The sequence below is a fragment of the Nuphar pumila genome, chromosome 13, assembly GCF_984573655.1.
Source record: "Nuphar pumila chromosome 13, dmNupPumi1.hap1.1, whole genome shotgun sequence".
NCBI classification, from domain to species: domain Eukaryota; kingdom Viridiplantae; phylum Streptophyta; class Magnoliopsida; order Nymphaeales; family Nymphaeaceae; genus Nuphar; species Nuphar pumila.
The window spans coordinates 94,907,000-94,921,914 of record NC_143261.1 but is presented as its reverse complement, the minus strand read 5'-3'; the positions used below and the strand labels follow the sequence as shown (position 1 = coordinate 94,921,914).

The 14,915-nt window shown below is 36.7% G+C and overlaps 1 protein-coding gene across 1 annotated transcript; it reads left to right on the top strand.

The window, feature by feature from the left end:
- Positions 1-8,926: 8,926 nt before the first annotated feature.
- LOC149819283 (protein kinase PINOID-like) lies at positions 8,927-14,646 on the top strand. The gene is made up of 4 exons (XM_089985592.1): positions 8,927-9,080; positions 9,352-9,448; positions 9,672-10,392; positions 13,817-14,646. The coding sequence occupies exons 3-4, from the start codon at positions 9,848-9,850 to the stop codon at positions 14,490-14,492; spliced, it is 1,221 nt and encodes a 406-aa protein (XP_089841718.1). The 5' UTR covers positions 8,927-9,080; positions 9,352-9,448; positions 9,672-9,847; the 3' UTR covers positions 14,493-14,646.
- Positions 14,647-14,915: the final 269 nt, after the last annotated feature.

Here is a 14,915-nt window from a genome sequence, read left to right as displayed (position 1 = left end):
TCTTTTTCTTTTGAAATTCAGAGGATGGAAGCATATGGATGCAAGAGCGACATTCTCCTGTTGAGTCAACACCTCCATCTTTCTGTAATGTGGGTATTCTTTTTGCTTAACGATTATTCTTTTTTGAAATTCAGGTCCAGCCATCAATCTTGCCACTTTTATTGCACCTTAATTGTCTAAAAAATACTTTTACTCTACAAAGTCTGTTACCAGATTCCATCCTATATTTATCAAACTGGCCAAAGTACCCCTAACCTTGTGACTAAGGGCATTAACTACCACATTTAGTTTTGTAGGATGGTAAGAAATGGTAAACTAATAATCCTTTATGAATTCAAGCCATCTTCTTTACCGCATGTTTAGCTCTTTCGGTGAGAACAAGTACTTCAGACTTTTATGGTTGGTGAATACTTCAAATTGTTCTTCGTACAGATAATGCCTCCAAACTTTTAAGGCAAAAACCATTGGTTCAAACTCCAGATCGTGGGCTGGATAATTCCTTTCATAGGTTTTTAACTGTCGGGATGCATAGGCGATGACTTTGTCATGATGTAATATGCAATCTAAGCCGGTACTAGATGCATTAGTATAGACAATAAATCCACCACTCCCTAATGGCAAGGCTAGTACTGGTGTCGTTGTGAGCTTCGTCTTGAGATTCTGAAAACACTCTTCACATTTTTTATTCCACTCAAACTTAACTCCCTTCCTTAGAAGTTTCATCATGGGCATGGCAATCTGTGAAAAATCTTGTATAAATTGCTTGTAATAACCCGTGAAGCCGAGAAAACTTTGGATCTCGCTGGCATTCTTTGGTTGTACCCAATTCATTATAGCCTCAACCTATTAAAATACTTCAATTTTAATTTTCAAGATTTTAAAATTATGATAAGCTAATAAAGAATTTTCAGTAGAGTTAGACAATTACCTTTGTTGGATCCACCGAGACTCTATTCTTTGAGATTACATGTTCTATTAACATGACCTCATCGAGTCAAAACTCACATTTTGAGAATTTGATTTTCAACCTTTCATTTCCTCTTAAATTCTATCTTAAAACACCATAGGGAAATATGCGTGCTATATGAGAAATGTCCTCAGGTGTTAAAACAAAAATTTTGAATTCTAAAACCCCGTCATGTATCTCATTTTGGAATGCTTGATTGACTTTATCTCTATTAAGAAAACATGTATTCTTTTTAAAAATTGTTAGAGTTTTATCAAAAAGAAAATATAGTACATAAACCGTGTGTATGGTGAGATTTGAACTCAAGTCATCTCCCAAAGAGGAAACAAGCCTCTCCACAACATTAATGCTCTTTTTGTTGAAATTAATGAATATTAATTTATTTGTATGCATATAGGAGTTAAAGTTTTGTCAAAAAGAAAATATAGCACATACCTAAAAAAAATATATGTGATGGGATTTAAACTCACGTCATCTCCCAAAGAGGCAACAAACTTCTCTACAACATTATCTCTCTTTTCGTTATAACTTATGTCTACATTAATTTATTTATATGTATATGGATTTTCTAATGGGTCTTATAATTGGGTTGGATCGCATAATACATTGGATATTCTAAAACTCTTCAACTGGATTTCGGATCTTGGTTGGGTCATACAATATTTTGGATCTATTAAAAATTCAATCAAATCTCAACTGGGTTTGGATCCATTTGAGATCCAAATTCACTTGCCATATCCAAATCTAAATAATGGATCCATATGACCTTATTCGGATCCAAGATCCATTTAGATCAAATTCATTCAAATAATATCATATTATCATATCTATTATGAAGAAATTTCACTTTTATTTATTTCAATAATTATCAAAATTTATAGGTTTTACAACAAGATATTCTCTAATGAAATTATGAGTTTATCCCATGTCCACAATCATATTAATTTTGCATCCTTTCAAAAAGTTGTCTACCCTTATGAATTTTGGGATTGCAACACCAGTTAGGGCATGGTATGAAATATCATGGTCCAACCCTTCATCTTCATGTTCTGATTCAGAAACAGGTTCCTCTTCTTCTTCTTGATTGCTTTCACAAGTTACAAACATTTTAAGGACTTTGATTTGTACCATGGGTCCATTTTTCATTGCATGTGTAATATAACCCCCTTCTTCCTACTTTTGATATTCTATGGATTGGATATGTACTCAGTCCTAACATGAGTATCTGCAACTCTCTTGGAAATGATATCATTGTCTGGACTCATTTTGCATCCACCATGCCCATCGAGGGCCGATTTGAATTCTTTGCAATCTTTAGCCTTTTGTTTCGTTCTTTTAAACACCTCATTTTGGACCAAGTTATTATAAAGTTCTACTAGTTTAAACTTTGGACTCTGAAATAGAATTTTCTAAATTTTTGTTTAAAATATTAATTAAACTGAAGGATATTAACTTTCTAATGAGCAAAAAATCAGGTCAATATAATATCATAATAGTAAGTTATGATGAAAATAATGTAACTTGTTCAATGAAAATTTTGTTTTTAGGTAGGGCTCACTTTGAGTGCATTTTTTACTATTAAAATGACTGAATTTGGTTTTTCACTTAAAAGGTAAATTAAAATTTGGGGATATTAGCTTTACAACGTATCAAACAGTGCCTTAATCTGATATCTATATATAAAGTTATGGCAAAAACAAGTTACTATGTCATAACAAATTTAAAGTATGAACCGATTTAAGCATGGAGATCCAAAATTTTATTATCAAATCCATAGAAAACCTTTAAAAACCCCATCCACGCATGATATTTGGATAGAAACCACTCAAAAGTCTATTCTTGTATCATTAGAATCCAAAAAATTTGAATTTTGTCATACCCAAAGTCCTATCCCAAGCAGAACTCTTCTTAGATGAATCTTACCCTTCTATAAGGATAATAAAAGATCCATTTGGGTTGGATTCAAACAAAAAAAATTCTAGGTCCATATCCTATGAAGAATTCTATAAGTAGGGTCTCACCCCTATAGTCTGGTCATCTGAAAATATCATACCTAAGTGCTAGCCTTAGAGAAGAGCCTACCAAAGTCTTGCTTGCACTCTATTCTGATGTCATTGAAGAACACACATACCTACGTGGAGGTGCTAATAGAAAAAAAGAGCTTGAACGATAAAACAGACCCTAAAGTCTGAAAAAGTATTTTTTAGATCCCTAATCCGCTTATTCCAATTTTATATAATCTTTTTATTGGGTGCTCATACACGTTTTGTATTTGTTTGCATACCTAAATTTGTGGTGATGTGATTCAAGCTATGGAGATCAAAAAACCTACTTTGACTTTAAACTTTTTTTCTGGCAAAAGATGGCCAAAACTTGCAAATATTGTCCCATATTAAAAACAATAAATTTTGCATAATCCAGATAAGTTAAATATTTTCTAAACTTCCAAATTTTTATCTACAGTTTTGGGTGTTCACGGTGGGACATCGTATCTTTTTTTTATTTCCATAGTTAGAAGTGCATTGTTGATAGCATATCCGAACGAGAGCTCTGATCTGTAGAACTCAAAGCGACCTCTCAGATCATGAGGAAAATTAGGGTACTCACTGATTTTAAAATCTCCCATTACTTGTTTGGCCTTGTTGAATCCTTGTTTGGGGTATCATGAATACCCGATTTGAAACCCAAAAGACCAACCCCCCACCCATTCGAATTGAACCATCTCTGAAAAATCTCACCTATGAAATATCATCTATGGGGAATCCCATGTACTGGATGTCACCCTATATGATGCCAAATACCCTCTTTGATGTAGATCCTGAAGAGAAGACCCACACAGATCTCCCTAGTGAGCTTAATTTCCATCTTTATGACATATGAGAGAATTTTGCAAAATACAAGTCGTTAAATGTCTTCATTTGTGATTATTCCCAAACACCTTCATCGACTATCTCCATCTTTATGATGCATCGAAGATATTCTTTTCTCATTCCATCTCATCTTTAAGAACCCGTAAAGAGAACAAAACAAATATCCCAAGTACACAAAATAAGGTATTCTAACCAAATAATTATAAAGTTTCAAAACAAATATATATATATATATATATATATATATATATATATATATATATATATATATATATATATATATATATATATATATATATATATATTGAACAAGAATAAGACTCAAGTAGAATTTTTCAAATAAAGTACCAATAATTTTTAGACAATTATTAAGAAAGATAAGAGGTGCATACCTCAAAGAAATTTTTTTATTAAATCAATTTTAGACAATCATAAACACACAATCAACATATTTTTCAAGAAAACATAAATATTGACCATAAGAGAATTTAATCACTAAAAACACATAAATTATCAAGACAAGATAAACAATCATGTATTAATAATATCCCAAATTTTGATAAAAGCATTTCAAATGAAATAACAAATTATCAACAACAACATGCATATATAAAATATATCAATTTAAAAAAGCCCTCAAGATAAGAGAAGATAATTAAATTCATGCATACAATAATGTGAACAAGATAATCAATATATATATATATATATATATATGCAATATTTTTAATAATAATGAATGAGAGCAATCTCATAAATCACAACCCATTAGAACTCACTCACACAATCAAGATTGGGTTTAAGTACAAGGAACCAAATAACAATCTTTAAAACATATATATGAATATAACAAGGAACCTAGAGTAAAATTATAAAACTACCCTTCGAGTAGGAAACATGATCCACACTCCTCCAACAATTGTATTGTCTAAGATGAGTTTTCTTTTTTTTACTGTTTGCAATTGTTTGTTTCTCAATAAAACTGGTGCATGCTATGAAACCCTTCTTTTCAAGTGTTCAAGATGCTTTGCAATGTATTTAGTTTGTTTTAATTTGGAATTCTAGTTCAATTTTCGATTCAAAGGATCGAGTGGTTCTTTGAGACTTATAAGGCTTTCATCCTGACTGAGAATTGTAGCACAAACTGGAAGCAAGTTTGCTTGGTGTCTAATAGCGAGCATTGATTTTGAGCTACTAGAAACAATTAAACCACTTGCTTCATTATTAGGGTGTTCTTTGATTCCAGGTAATGAAGTGGAATTGGAATCCTATTCCACTGAAATTCTTCTCTGTGGCTGAAAAATGGCCAGAGGATTAAGTGGATATGGATTCCAATTCCACCAAATTCCCTCAATCCAAAGTCCAAGTCCGCATTGATGAACTAAGTCGAATGTGCTTCATAAGATGCATAATGTAGCAAAAACTCAATTAAGGACTTGAGATTAAAAATGTGCTTGTGAACAGCAAGCAGCAGCAGCAGATCATAATCCATGACATCTAATTACCTTAGAAAATGTTAAGGAGGACCATTTGAAAATGCAGTGACAAATTGGAATGTGAAATCTGGTCTTTGCTTTCTACGCTGATATATATTAACAATGAATTTATATGATGCTCCATTAATTTGCCTCAACAAATTACTTTATAATGGTCTACCTGGTTTTGTGAAGATTTCATTGTTTATGAATTAAGTACCTTCAAAGATGATGGACCTGTAAAGACCTTCAATGAGTGGTATTGCATAGAAAAGGATCTGATATGTTTTTTTTTTTTCAGTTCCCATGCTTCTTAGGAAGCAAATAAAAAGCTGGGGTCTCCTCCATTGGTTCCAGGATGTACCTGAGTGCTTTCACTGGTCGGTTCTTGTAAGGCATATACGGGTAAGTGGACTACCCAAGGTTTAATTTGTAGGAAGAAGGTTAGGGATGCAAACGGTCCGGATTCGGATCAGATGTGACAAATACCATATTCGACTAATTGGATGTTGGTTAAACGGATTCAGATGGTGAAAAACTCATTCCAGATCTGTTTTTTTACATGTAAACTGATTTGGATATCAGTTAATTTATGATATTTGTCGGATATGGTTGCAAAGATCGAAACCATATCCACATCTGATTATAATTGGATATGGTTTTGGCTTACCAAATGCAAGTAAACGGAATCGAGTTTGGTCAGATATCGGACAAAATCCTATTCATTGACATCCCTAGAGATAAAGGGATAATTTGTATTGAAGACTAGAGGAAGGTTTCTCATCATCAAAGAAAACCTGATGTGGTTCATGAACTCGAACAACTACTCAATAGAAGATGGCTTTGGAGTTTTGGAAATTGTACCAAACATAATCAAGTTCATGAAACCTAGACTGTAGAAGGTACTGGACCTCGGGCTCCTTAAACATGCAACTAAGCAAGTAGAAGTAGGCATTGAAGTCATGAACTTGGTCATGCTGTTGATACATATCCAATCCTGCCCTTTGACATGATATCACAAACTTGATCACATTTTAATTCTTTGATTTCTTGTGAATAATTTATCAATGGAGAACCCAAGGGAGATATGTGTTCCCTTGTCATGGGTTTTTCTTCTAAATTGTGTTCTTCCCTTGAGGAAGAGAACTACCTAAAATGAACAAGAAAATCAAGTAGGTTCCCCAAGGACAAATTTACCAACGATTCCCTTCATTTATCGCTCTCTCTCTCTCTCATGTTTATCACTTTTTTTTTTATTTCTACTGCCAACCTCCTGATTTTGGAATCTTGATGGTAGAAATATAAAATGCAGATTATCAGAGTAACATATTATATAAAAGTTAATAAAGATAGGGTATCGTTTATTGCTGCAAATAAGCATTAAATATCTCAGTAGCACTCTTTTAAAATTAGGGATAAATTTGCCCTTGTACTGGACCAAGGGGCTACATGTTCTGGTCAAAGATTAGGTACTAATGCACACCCTTAGACCAACCAAATTTACCTTTTGCCTCTAAAAATCGCTCTTATGCCAATGCCCAAGTACCAGATATGTGGTGAATTACCAATAGTAAAAATGTTGATTCCACTTTCAAGTGCCCCTACTTTGAATCTCAGTGGACTTAATTATAGATCACCTAGTCATTATTTTAGCTTAATATATTTAGAGGACACTGAGAACACATCAGTCATAAATCTTATAGTGGGCAATAACAGATCAATAAATACTTTTCACCACTTGCGTTTAGGTTGTGTACTTTTTAGCAATATAAAACTTTAAATTATTGTACATCAATCAGTAATTTACTTCATGTCTCCATTAAAAATATAATTATGATAGCCATAACAAGAAGAATATCATTTAGGGCATCAGGGTATGTTTGAACATGTTTAGGATATGTTTGCTCATCATGCAACACTCCCACGGGCAGAAAATTTCACAAACTTAGTCAAATCTGGTAACATTGTAGTATTCAGGCCTGTTTAAGCAGGAGTCTCACTTATAAGAATAACCATTTGACCTAAGGTTCTTGTTGATTCACTTCCAAGCCACAATCTATGCATCAAGAACTAGGGTGAAAGAAAAATTGTGATTAAAAACCTGATTGGACCAAGTCAAATTAACCAACCAGGTTGCTCTTGGTTTGACTTGGAACTAGGTAGGTCTGGGCCTAGACACAATGGGAAGGCAACTCAACCTACTCTTGTTAAAACCAATGCTAATTGTTTCATATTCATTATGGCATTTAAAACTTTGGACTAGGCGCTTTTTTTTCATATCCGAGGTCCAAGGCCAAGCCAATAAAAAAGAAAAGTTTTACATCCGCAGCTCAAAATTCGGATTTGGATATATTCGGATTCCGATCATACCAAATCTGAATCATCTTGGATTTTGATTTTGGAAAATCCAAACAAGAACTAAGCAAGACAATCTGGCAGGAGCTTAACCAAACCACTGTCAGTAGAATTTTGGTAAAAAAAATACTCCTCCCTTCACTGCATACAGTCTGCCTTTTCCTTTTCCTCTTCCTGTGCATTGAATTTCTTCAAAAAAAAAAAAAACTTTGGCAGAAAGGCACATGCCAGCTGGGTGCAATCACATGGAACAAAAGAATGTGATGCTGCACCCGAACAGGCAATTGGGCCCCACGAAAAGGCCATGTAAAGTGAAAAGATCAGGTCACAAATATTTGTGTAATAAGCACCTGATCACCCTCTATCTTGGGGACAGGCCTGTCAGTTGTGGGGCCCAAGGGTTGATGGAGGGCGATCAGGTGCTTAATGCAAAAAATTTGTGCCATGTGATTGCACCTGATCCGGGCTAAACTGAGATCCAGGAACCTATGGAACAGGTGTCACCTGGTTAGGTGCAGCAGCACTTTTTTTGGTGTAATGTGATTGCACCTTATCCAGAATATGAGCAGAAACCGGGGATCCCTGATCTCTTGACTCATCTCCTGTGTCTGCATACCAATCATATCGCATCATTTCATGGGCCTCAGCAACGTGATGCGGGCCCCACTTGAAATGAACCACTCACGCTCTCTCTCTCTCTCTCATATTTAGCAGACTTTCTCTCTCATATTTACCAGACTTGTTAGACGTCTCTGCCAAGAAAACCCATTGTTTTTTAAATTGGACTCCCATCTTCAGATCGAGCCTCAGTGTGAAATCTTGACATTGCCTCCCGCTCGGCCGACTCATTCCAAGTTAACTTGGGAAATTGTGAAGCTCTTCAATCTATGAGGCAAGAAACCAAACTAACTCCCCATTGTCTCCCTTGTCCAGAAAAAGACTAGTTCCAACTTTAAAAATATTATTTAGCTGAGAGCCTCTTGTTTCAATTTTTCAAGAGGAGGAAGTTAATTTCGTGTCTTTCCTGAAACCTAGAAGGCTCAAATGATCAGGCAAAAACTAGATAAAACCAAAAATAAGATCCTCAGTTAAAAAAAAAAAAAAATTACCTATTCTCTTATTTCTTTAGTTTCAACTGACCCTTGTTCAGAAAATGCTCGGTTTTAGTAGACAACGTAGCAGAAAGGGAGTTTTGTTCCAATCTAATTTGCCTGTCGTATATATATATTTTAATAGACCCATCATTCATTAGATGCTGGAGAAGTGAAGTCAATTATTTTAAGAGAGATTTGTGGTCATTTCCACCATCTCAAGCCTGGAATACTGAAAGAAAGGAAGAGAGATCTTTGATATTTGATCTTCTGTAGTTTTTAGGCCCTCAATCCCGAAGAATCGCTGTTCATCTTCTCAAAGGTAAACCATTTCTTTTTTACAGTGCAGAAGCAACGTTTTACAGCAGCTTTTCTCCTTTCCACCAAGAGAGGCTTCCTTATTTTTTTCGTGAAGCAAGCTCTGTAAGACAAAAAAGGTCCGTTCTTTAGTGGCTACCTTAGAACGAAATCTTGGTTTCCTGGATATGTAATGAGGAAGCAGGGAGAAAAAACTTTCTGGTTGTTGGTGAAATTTTGGGGTACCTTTTTTTCACGTTTTGCATGATTTTGATAGTGGTTTATGTCTCTTGCAGATAAGGGTGGTGAATGCTAGAAGATAACTCCCAAAACACCAAGTTGAGAAGGAAATCGGATTCCAAACCTCTGTATAGGTTCAAATCTTTTGTAGTGGTAATCTTTTTCAAAATTAGCAAACTCATTAATTATTCACACCCACTCTCTCTCTCTCTCGCGCGCTATTTTGTCCCCACGAGAGCAACGTGGAAGCGGAAACTTTGCTCTAAAATTCACAAAAAGAAAAAAAAGACAGATTTCCACCATTCTCTCTCTCTAATAAATGAAGGCATAGTTTCACTTTCATCTCATTCTGAGTTAAATTTTGTCCTTTACACAGATTATATAGGTTTCCGTTTGCTGTTATAAACTATCAGAGTCTCTAAACCTCAATTGAGTCTGAAGAAGCAGAAGAAGAATAAGGCTAGTCTGTAAATGAGAAGCGGTGACCAACGCTAGAGAGGGTTGTAGAAAGAAGGCAAAGAAGAAGAGGGTGGTGGTGATCAAAACCAAGCTATGTTTTCTTCCTTTCGTGATTCTGATTCAGACATGAGGAACTCGTGCAAGAGTTGCAGCAGCGATAGCTACTCCAGCTTCTCCCCTATAGACATGGAACTCACCACCGGCAATCACAGTGTGAGAAGGCACCGTTGGAAGGACTCGAGTTGGGAGGCGATCAGGAAGCTTGAGAAGAAGAAAGGGGGGAAGGTGAGCGTGGATGATTTCAGGGTCTTGAGGAGTGTGGGAGAAGGAGACATGGGGAAAGTCTTTCTTTGTTGCTTGAAGGAGAGCAATAATGAGGAAGAAGAGGGTGGTGGTAGATTATATTATGCGATGAAGGTGATGGACAAGGAGGTGGTTGTGAGGAGGGGGAAGGTGAGGAGGGCGGAGGTGGAGAGGAAGGTGCTGAGGATGGTGGACCATCCTTTCCTGCCTACCCTTTACGCTGAGTTTGAGGCTTCCCACTTCTCCTTCCTAATTATGGAGTTCTGCTCAGGTGGGGACCTGCACTCTTTGCGCCACAGGCAGAGAGGGGCCAAGTTTGCTCTGTCTTCTGCAAGGTATGACTCTCTCTCTATCTGCCTGAGATTTTAGTGATAATTTTCTTTAGGGGTTGTTTGGATAGTTTGACTCTGAATTCCATGGAAGTTGGATATCTTAGGCTATTGAATCTGCTGGGACATTTCTATGGTGAGGCCCTTTGAGGGAGTGTTTGGATACTCTTTTTTTTATAATCCAAGGGAAAAACCCCTCAGACCGCACATTGTCTGGTAAAACTTTTGAGTTCCCTCCTTCCCACTGGGGAGTAAACCCAGCTTCAACCTTGGGTTTCGAACATGTGATGTTGGTGACATTCACAAGTTGTCCCTACCAGAGGAGCCCTTGTGGTCAAGTGCTTTGGCTAAGATCAAGTGTTGCGTTTGGATACTTCGACTCTGATTTCGTGTTGAAGTTTGATTTCTTAGGAAATTGAACCTGTCTGGATTTGGATGTAGGGCAGATATGATAGGTTTTAGTTTACAAGGGTAGTGTAAAACTTAGAAGGGATTTGAGCAGCTGTTTTTCGAAAAGCAAGGTCCACGTGCAGAGTGCATCCAAACATCCAAGAGACTGACCTAGATTGGAATGCCCATGCCGGAATCCGAATCCCAGTAAATCCAGAGACACCTTTATTTTTCTCTGACCTTAAAGTCTTGAAAGCAAGCATAAACCACTCATCCAAGCAAGATGTGTCAAATAAACTTGGGAACACTTTGAAATGTTCTTTCAGAACCTTGACCGTCCGATCTAAGAAGATCCCACGGTTTTCATTTAGATAATCTCCCTAGGGGTCCAAGCAAAAAATTATGGACCCATCAAACTTCTAGACTGTTGTTAGGTCTAAAATCTTGGTCCTGTATATATTCACATATGAGTTGATCATTTTTTCTTGTTTTTTGTTTTCCTTTTTGGGTATTGGAGCTGATTTCTGTCCATATGGCCATCTACAGTCTCCTATAAACTGTTATTTATGATTAATGTTTCGACTGCATGCCACAGTTCCCATTAATTAATCAATCAAGCAATCCACCACTGATTATAAAAACATGTTTGTTTATGATTTTCAGCAAATTCGTGTCCCTTTTCTCTCCGGCTCCTACTCTGTTCGAGGGAAATATATTCCTCATCTTTATCCCTCCTCAGGCATCAAAGTCAGCCTAATTTACGCAGATTGGTCACTCGGGGGACCTCTCTTTGAAACTCTAACATCTTGCTTTGAACTTGGTGCTTTGTGAAATCTGTGGTTTTGCTTCCTCTTCAATCGAGGAGGCAATGACTTCAATTCACTTCCAAATATGTCAACGGCTAAATCTCATGAGAGGAAAGGACATGCAGCCTTTCATTGTGCCAATCTTTCCTCCTTGGTTTCGTAATGATTCTACCTGCCCCCACTTAATTATTTTTAATTAATTTTCTATAATAGAACGTCGTGCCCTGCATGGAAAGTGTACCCTAACCCTAGGTTTTTAGCTGTATATAATACGAAAGCTAAACAATAGAGGAGGTTGACCTTTTCTTTACCTAAGCAATAAAGGGTTAGATACTAGTACCATGATGCGTGTCTTCATCCAGATGATTGATCATCCAGTATTGGATGGTTTAATCAATGTAGAAAGGTATTCGGAAAGTTTTCTTATAATGGTGTTTGAATTTAGGTATAGGCTTTCATCCTGGCTTGGCGACTGCCAATGACATTTCTCTCTCTTTGTGATTCAGAATTATGGGGATGTTTTCTGTGGTTTATACTGATGATGTGTCTGTAGGGCTGGGAAACGAGACAAGCCACTCATGTTGGCATTGTAAAGAGCTTGTTCCAACTCATGAAATAGATTTGACAAGACAAACATGAACAATGGGTGTTCAGCTTAGCTCAGCTTGTATAGTCTCATTAACTAGTAATGTATATAATGTACATGTATTTTATATCATATGGTGCAGATGGTTGAAATATTTGGCTTCTAAGCAAATAAGCTTAGAGTTTAAATCCTATTGCTTACAGCTTTAAAACAATGTATTCATTTTGTAAATGAGCCAGTTTGAGTTCAAATTTTATTATCATTAGTTTAGATTTTTCTTTTTTCTTTTATATAAAATGTATCAATTCGGACTCGACTCGACTAGGCACAAGAACAAGACAAGCTTAAACACTCCCTGTTCGTTACCTGAACTATATATGTTTGTTTTGTATGCTCTATGGTAGAAGAGTTGTAGTCATCATTATATTATTATATCTGATAAGAGAATTAAACATGGCTGGTAGCGTACTTGTCAAATGATTGAATCAAATTTGTCAAAAAGTTAATGCATTAGAATATGGATGCAATGCTGTATAATATTATGTGTCATGGTGTCTTTTTGAATGAAACGGTCAAGTGGGTCCTCTGCTGTATGTGTAGTCTGGGTGACATGGTCATCCATACTGAGAATCTATGACCCAGTTCAATGGTGGCAATCACATTCCATGCAGAAATGTAATAGGCTAGGTAAAAGTTACTAGGGCCCACAACCCTTTTGCCAAAAGGTGGTTCAATATTGAGTTCAGTTTGCATCATGGGGTGAGGGTCATTTGAAGTATTGACAAAACTGAAAAGTACCATTCGCTCGGTCTCCCCCAAGGTGCTGCTATTTTTAAAAGCACAACTTGTGCGGTTGCTCGTTTGAAAGGCGATGCTTGTTCCCCCAGTTTTCCTATTCGAAAATACATTTTTAATCTTTCTAGTAGACGAGTTACGAAACATGTCGCGTGATCTTTCAGCCATTCTATAAACATAGTGGCACCATTAATTTACTTTAAAAGATTGCATCATAGAAACTGCTTTGTAACAATTTCCATTCTCTCTCTCTCTCTCTCTCTATATATATATATATATATATATATATATATATATATATATATATATATATATATATATATATATATATATATATAACACCATCCTAATTAGTTCCAAAATAGTTTGTGGTTTTTTTTTTTGTTTAATATGAACTTGTACATATTCTCCAGAGCTTATTAATTAATTTAGTCGAAAGTATATATTAATTAAGTATTTTTTCATGTTAAGATGGGTTTAAAGAGAGCTTAAAAATCAATGGTCATGTTACACCAAATCATTTACTATAAAAAAGCAACCCCCACCCCCACCCCCGAGAAAAAGGGTACAATAAAAGCTGCATTTTTTTTTGTTATGGTAAAAGAGTGATGATAAACTCTACTATCAGGTTAAGCAAAAAACACCTGCAATTATGATCTTTTTTTTTTTAGTATTTAGGACAGTTAAGATTTGAGAGCATAAACTGGTTAATTAGGATCTCTCTCTCTCTCTCTCAGCATGCTCCTCATCAAAGAATGCCTCCAAATTTCACTAGCTTTTCATTACATAAACTTGTTGATATCTTATCAAAAGTTCATGAGAATTACGACTAAAAAATGCCTCCGAATTTCAGGTTCTACGCTGCAGAAGTTCTTCTCGCTCTTGAATACCTGCACATGCTGGGAGTCATCTACAGAGACCTGAAACCAGAGAATGTCCTTATAAGACCCGACGGCCACATCATGCTCTCAGACTTTGACCTCTCCTTGATCGGAGAATCCAAGCCGTCGATCAAAATACCCAAGGAAGATCCATCGACTTCCCTTCCGTGCTTCCCTCTCATGTGCATCCCAGGAAGCAAGCAGAATCAATTAAAATCAGGGGTTTTCACGGCCGAACTGGCTGGAACTCTGTCCCATTCCTTCGTCGGCACTCACGAGTACGTCTCGCCGGAAGTTGCATCCGGCGAGTCACATGGCAGCGCTGTGGATTGGTGGGCATTTGGTGTCTTCCTATACGAGATGATTTACGGGTTTACGCCGTTCGCCGGCATGAACAAACGGGAGACGCTGAAGAATATCGTGCAGAAGCAGCTAAAGTTTCCGCAGGCCACCGTTTCCTCGAACGAATATCTGGCGGAATGCGATGCAAGGAGCTTGATTTCCAGCTTGCTGGTGAAGGACCCCAACCGGAGGCTGGGATCGAGAAGCGGCGCGGCAGAACTAAAGAGCCATCCCTTCTTCAAAGGGATGAAGTTTGCAAAGATCCGGTGCTTGAAGCCGCCGAAAGTTCCTGTTGGATGTGTATGAGGGTAGAGTCCTTATCGGACTTACCTCTCTATTAGGAAAAACATTTTTTAGATTAGCATATGCTGGTTCTGTAATCTCTTATTCTTATCCTTTTGGTGGCTTCCTTTTCAGTTGGAGGTGTTTGTTTTTTCCCTTTATATAAGGCTTCCTCTGTAACCGTGAGGGTATGAAATAATATACTGGCTGTTAGCCTCTCTTCATCCGTGAGTGTAGGCACATTGCCGACCCACGTTAAAACGTTGCTTCTCTTCATGCGTGGTTTGTGTTTCATAGCGTGATATCAAAGTGTGTTCTTGATTCTTGGTAAGGTTCATCGTTGGTTAGCATCCATGACTGAAGAAGAAAGAGCTATCACTGGTAGCATCATGGGAAACTCAGTGGCTGATAATGGCGGATCATCAACTGCAGACACTAAGATTGGTT

Bases quoted from the DNA above. Each gene is read 5' to 3' on its own strand.
- LOC149819283 (XM_089985592.1), top strand. From the start codon at position 9,848: ATGTTTTCTTCCTTTCGTGATTCTGATTCAGACATGAGGAACTCGTGC. The intron at 10,393-13,816 runs GTATGACTCTCT...TCCGAATTTCAG, and splicing joins TTTGCTCTGTCTTCTGCAAG to GTTCTACGCTGCAGAAGTTC.